Below are 4,827 nucleotides of genomic sequence, written 5' to 3'. Positions count from 1 at the left end.
GAGTCTTGCCACACCCTCGTGTGGTGTGTGAGAGCAACAACCCACACGTTTACGTATGGGCAAAACAGCTAACACCCACACGTTCGGCCTCCTGCCTCCTGACCCACACATCTATCCTAACACCTCACGGTCCCGCGATGCCCCCGCGTGACAGTTGTCATGGTTGTTGAACTGCGGCAACTGTTTGTTTAACTGCAGTTGTCATGTCTGGACAACTACAGTTGCCACGGTTGCTCAACTGCAGTCGCCATGTCTGAACAACTGCATTGCCATGTAACACTAGAAAGACATGGCAACTGACAAGCGTGCAGGCGTGTGGGCGCGCGGCGGCAGGTCCACTTAGTTGCCATGTAACAGTGGAAAAAACATGGCAACTGACACGCGTGTGGGCGCGCGACGACAGTTACACCCAGTTGTCATGTAATACTGAAAAGACATGGCAACTGACAGGCATGCGGGCGTGTGGGCACGAAGCCAGTTCCACCACACGTCGGGTTGGCAGCCGCGAGCTCTGCATGCGTGAAATAGTCGTGTGGACGAACTGATAAGCGCCCACACACCAGCCCCTTCCTACGTGGCAAAGAAATTCAGACACCAGTTATCAAGATTCGTGCAACAACAAACAGACGGCGATCCATGCGTGTGGGTAGTTTGCAAACCCCACACGTATGGGTGTTATCTTTTCGGTTTCACAAACAAAGTTGGATTGAAACAAAGAAGGAATAAGAATCCAGTTTAAACTACATTATAAAAATGAACATACCATGATTTTATGTCTCCGTACACGTGTTGTGAAACAATGTTAAAAGGGCAGACCAGGCCATGTACGTTTAATAGGATTAGGAAACCTCATTGCTCAAGCCAGAGGAGGCTGCCAAATAAACGTCCATGCAATTTCCAAGTCCGATGTAAGCCTAGCCGTGTCATCCTCTACTTCCTCGTTCCTTGAGATCGGACCACCATACCATGAAGTTCAACAGGGTTGCGATGTAAAGAGCCTAGCCGTACGTCTCATCCGCTACTTCGTCCTTCCTTGAGATCGGACCGCCATGAAGTTCGTTCGCCGCCACCGCCGTGATGTAAGGCCTCGTTACTTACTTACTTACTTACTTACTTACTTACTTGTGTTCTGTTCTTCTCAAATTCTTGCCTGCATACATGTAGAGTCATGCATCGTATCCATCTATCTATTATTAATTGCCCTCCCTGGCTGAATCGAATTTCCAGCTGCCGAAAATCGACAGGCTAATCAAGCTGCCCGACGACGTGCTGCTCAACATCCTGGAGAGGGTGGGCACGCTCGACGCCGTCAGGACCTGTGTCCTCTCCAAGCAAACGCTCAAGCTGCCCGCCTTGCTCTCGCAGATCGTCATCGTCCCCAGCGCCCGCGATCTACGCTGGAAGAACCGCCAGGTGGTCGACATGACCGACAAGGTCCTCAGCACAAGGTTCCCGCACATCCCCATCCGCGCGCTCAAGCTCAGATTCATCATGAGAGGCGACGACCATCTCAGGATCGGCAGGTTCGTCGCCCTTGCCATGGCGAAGCAGAAGCAGAAGGTCGACGCCGCCGAGTTCGAGATCCTTACCAAGAGGCAGCACAATGAATACAGCCATGACGACCTCCTCTCCTTCGCGAAGCTCTTCAACGATTTTATCAACGAGTGCCCGGCCGCATTCGCCGGTCTCACGCGGCTGCATCTGCACAACCTTAGGTTTGGCCCGTCCGACGTATCCACCATTCTTGGCACTTGCACGCGGCTCGACTCGTTGTGCTTCTTCCAGTGTGACGCAGGGGAGAGATCGGTGTTGACTGTTCACCATGCTCGACTGGCCGAGCTTGACATTACCTCTGGGAAATTCTTAGAGATAAGGCTTGGCCGCCTTCCCAACCTTCAACGCATGAGTTATAAAAATTGGCACTATGACGATCATTACCCCCTAGCTCTGGGTTTTGTCCCTCGGCTCTCGAACCTAGATCTCTCTCGTGGATATACTATAGACAGGGCTCTCGACCTAAGCAAGCTGCTTGCTAAGGTTCCTCCGATAAGCGATCTCCATCTGGATTTTCAAAGTGAAAAGGTACTCACTGGAGGATCTAATTAATTAATTCTCACTTGAGGATATTCCCAATAATTTATGCGAACGTTGCACTCCTCAATATTTTCTTTCCTTCATCTGCCCCAGATTTGGATTCGACCAGAATGCCCGAAAGTTCTTGCTCCTCTGCTCGGCCAACTACGGCTTGTGAATTTGGACAATCTCCCTGAGGAATTTGACATCGCTTGGACCATGTTCCTTCTCGAAGCTGCACCATCTATTGAGGAGCTTTCCATCACAGTATGGGGTCATAAGTGCCAAAGGAAGTCGCAAATAAGTTACCCCAATATCATGGATGTGAAGTGGGAGCCATCTACTCCTGATTTCAAGCACAAGAATCTGGGCAGGCTAAATATCTACGGATTCCAGTCCAACGACGACTTCATGGGATACGTTAGACGCGTTGTTCAAGCTGCCGTAAACATCAAGGAGGTAACTCTGCATCACAGGAAGGTGTGCAAGGTCTGTGTTGACAAGTTCTTAGGTCTCGGGGTTCGTCCTTGGAGTTGTCTTGGTACCAGAGAGGAGGTGGAATCATTCAAAACGAAGATCACAGAGATGATCAATGCAAGGGCTAGGGCGATGTCAATGGCCTCCGCTCATAAGATCCGCCGTGATGTAAGTCTCATGCTTTATTATTTTAATTATTTTCTTCTATATGTAAGTCTATATTGATCTATCGTCGATGCAAGGTCTGCATTGACAAGTTACCTCATCGACTCGGGGTTCGTCCTACCAGTGAGGAGAATGATTCGTTCAGGAAGAAGATCACATAGGCTCCGGTGATGGCTCCGCCTTCTATATGCTTCCGATCATAATGTTGAGGTGTAAATAAATCGATAAATTGTTATTAGCATCGGTGTGACCTATCCACTTTGAGGCTGGAAGGAGTTCTTGAATGTATTAGCTATTTGGTGTGTGCTATGTGTTTCTCCTGCACCGAAGTTTGTAACATTCCTTAATTTAGTAGTAGATTGTATGAAGGTTACCTCGCTTACCATTTCGTTGGGAAACGCTATTATATAATTTATAACCGGAGTGTTTTGCAAGAACAGCAAGAACAAAATAAGAACATATATGCATGTTTGTGTGTTTGCTTGTACTAACTGTTCTTTTATCTTGTGCTCGTGTAGTAAATGCTTACGTCGAATACAGAAATATTCAGTATGAATAATGATGTACTATTTTTCTATGAACTTTTATCTATGAGATCTATATCACCATCTGTCATGGAGATTCCGAAAACAGCAGAGTGAAACCTTGCTAACAATATCAAGATTGCTGGAAGAAGAAAATGCATGTGCAGAGGTCAGGCATCGGGGGCCTACTCCCCGTGCTGCGGTGCATCGATCCCAACTCGGTCGGCACGAACGTCGGCAGAGAGGTGATGACGCGGTGCTCCCTCGGGGCACTCGGGCTTGTGGGGAGCTCCATCAGTCGCCTAAGAAGCCGTCCAATTCACACACATAACTGTTCGATTTGATCTGATCGTCACACTCATTTTTTTTTCTTGCCCGTCTCTTGCAATAATACCCGATGCTCCCTGCATGGCCCATGTTGGCCTAGTCGTAGCTCTGCCCTGAGTTCTCGAGTACCTGGGTGGCTGATCTTCCAGTGATGGTGTAGTTGCGTCATTATCCTGTTAAATATATTGTTTGGAGTTTGCTCGGACTTGATCTTCAGGGTGCACCCACTATCCAGCCTGTGGTGGTTCGATCTGGCCACAATGACGACGTTTGCGCATCCTTTCTTTTTTAAAGGTGTTATTTTTTGGAAAAGTTTTCACTCCCACCGTTTAATCCTGTTGATTTATCCGTCGCCTCCTCGTCCGTTGATCTCGTCTCCATATGACGGACGGAATAGTGCCCGGACGCGAGCAACCTGGGCGCGACCGTTTTCTGAAACTGGAGCGTTGTTTCAGGAACTGGGGCTGAAGCTAGAGCACTCCAAGTTCCTCGCCGTGTCTCCTCTGCTGCCGGTGACTAGCCTGCCGGAGTCCGGTGAACCGCCGCCGCCGTCGGTCCTCGCCAGGTCGATGTACCCGTCGCGCCATGTCCTTCTTCCTTCCCCCTTTCTTTTCTTCTTCTCTCTCTAACCTCTTGTTCTTTCTCCGTTTCCGGTCCTGGCCGCCCCCCAAGGAGCTCAGCCGTCGCCGGTCATTGCCCCATGCTGCCAGATCCGCTCCCCACGCCGCCGAATCCGCTCTGTCCCGCTCTCCTCCGCCCGTTTGCGACGAGTCCCCCGATGACGACCGGCCCTTCCCTCCCCCCCCCCCTGCGCCGCGAGCCACTTGCCCATGATGTCGGTCGGCCCTCCCCACACCACCAGCCGCACCACGAACGGTTGCAAAAATTTCTGCAAGCTGACCTTTGTTCCAAAAAAAATCTGTCGCAACAGTATCTATGTTGCACAAAGACGAAGACAAAAATTCTGCAACAAAATGATTGTTTCTAGAACTCGGCTATTCTTTCAGAAATTATTGGGTCCAAAGTTTTTATTTTCAAAGTGGTTGTTTCCGCAACTCGACCGTCGTTTCAGGAATTATTGGACGCCCGACCGGAGCCCCCCGCACGCGGATCGGACGGCTGCGCGCATAGATCCGACGGTCGTCTAGGTGGCGGATGTTTACAAAACATCCGTCAGTGGACGCGTAGCAGCCCGCTTATTTTTTGGAGGACCTTTCTAATAGTCCTTGTGTTTTTAAATATGTTGGTGTCAATTGTCACT

The 4,827-nt window shown here is 49.8% G+C and overlaps 1 protein-coding gene across 1 annotated transcript; it reads left to right on the top strand.

Moving 5' to 3' along the window:
• The first annotated feature begins 1,049 nt into the window (after window positions 1-1,049).
• LOC123405881 lies at window positions 1,050-4,195 on the top strand. The gene is made up of 4 exons (XM_045099404.1): window positions 1,050-1,079; window positions 1,228-2,082; window positions 2,188-2,562; window positions 4,022-4,195. The coding sequence occupies exons 1-4, from the start codon at window positions 1,050-1,052 to the stop codon at window positions 4,193-4,195; spliced, it is 1,434 nt and encodes a 477-aa protein (XP_044955339.1).
• Window positions 4,196-4,827: the final 632 nt, after the last annotated feature.

This window comes from Hordeum vulgare, chromosome 6H (assembly GCF_904849725.1).
Source record: "Hordeum vulgare subsp. vulgare chromosome 6H, MorexV3_pseudomolecules_assembly, whole genome shotgun sequence".
Taxonomy (NCBI): Eukaryota; Viridiplantae; Streptophyta; class Magnoliopsida; order Poales; family Poaceae; genus Hordeum; species Hordeum vulgare.
This window is presented reverse-complemented; position numbering and strand designations above follow the sequence as displayed.

Excerpts from the sequence above, each read along its gene's own strand:
- LOC123405881 (XM_045099404.1), top strand. The coding sequence starts at position 1,050 with ATGAAGTTCGTTCGCCGCCACCGCCGTGAT. Across the intron at positions 2,083-2,187 it reads TGGATTTTCAAAGTGAAAAG|ATTTGGATTCGACCAGAATG; the intron begins GTACTCACTGGA and ends CATCTGCCCCAG. Across the intron at positions 2,563-4,021 it reads ATCACAGGAAGGTGTGCAAG|GAACTGGGGCTGAAGCTAGA; the intron begins GTCTGTGTTGAC and ends GCGTTGTTTCAG.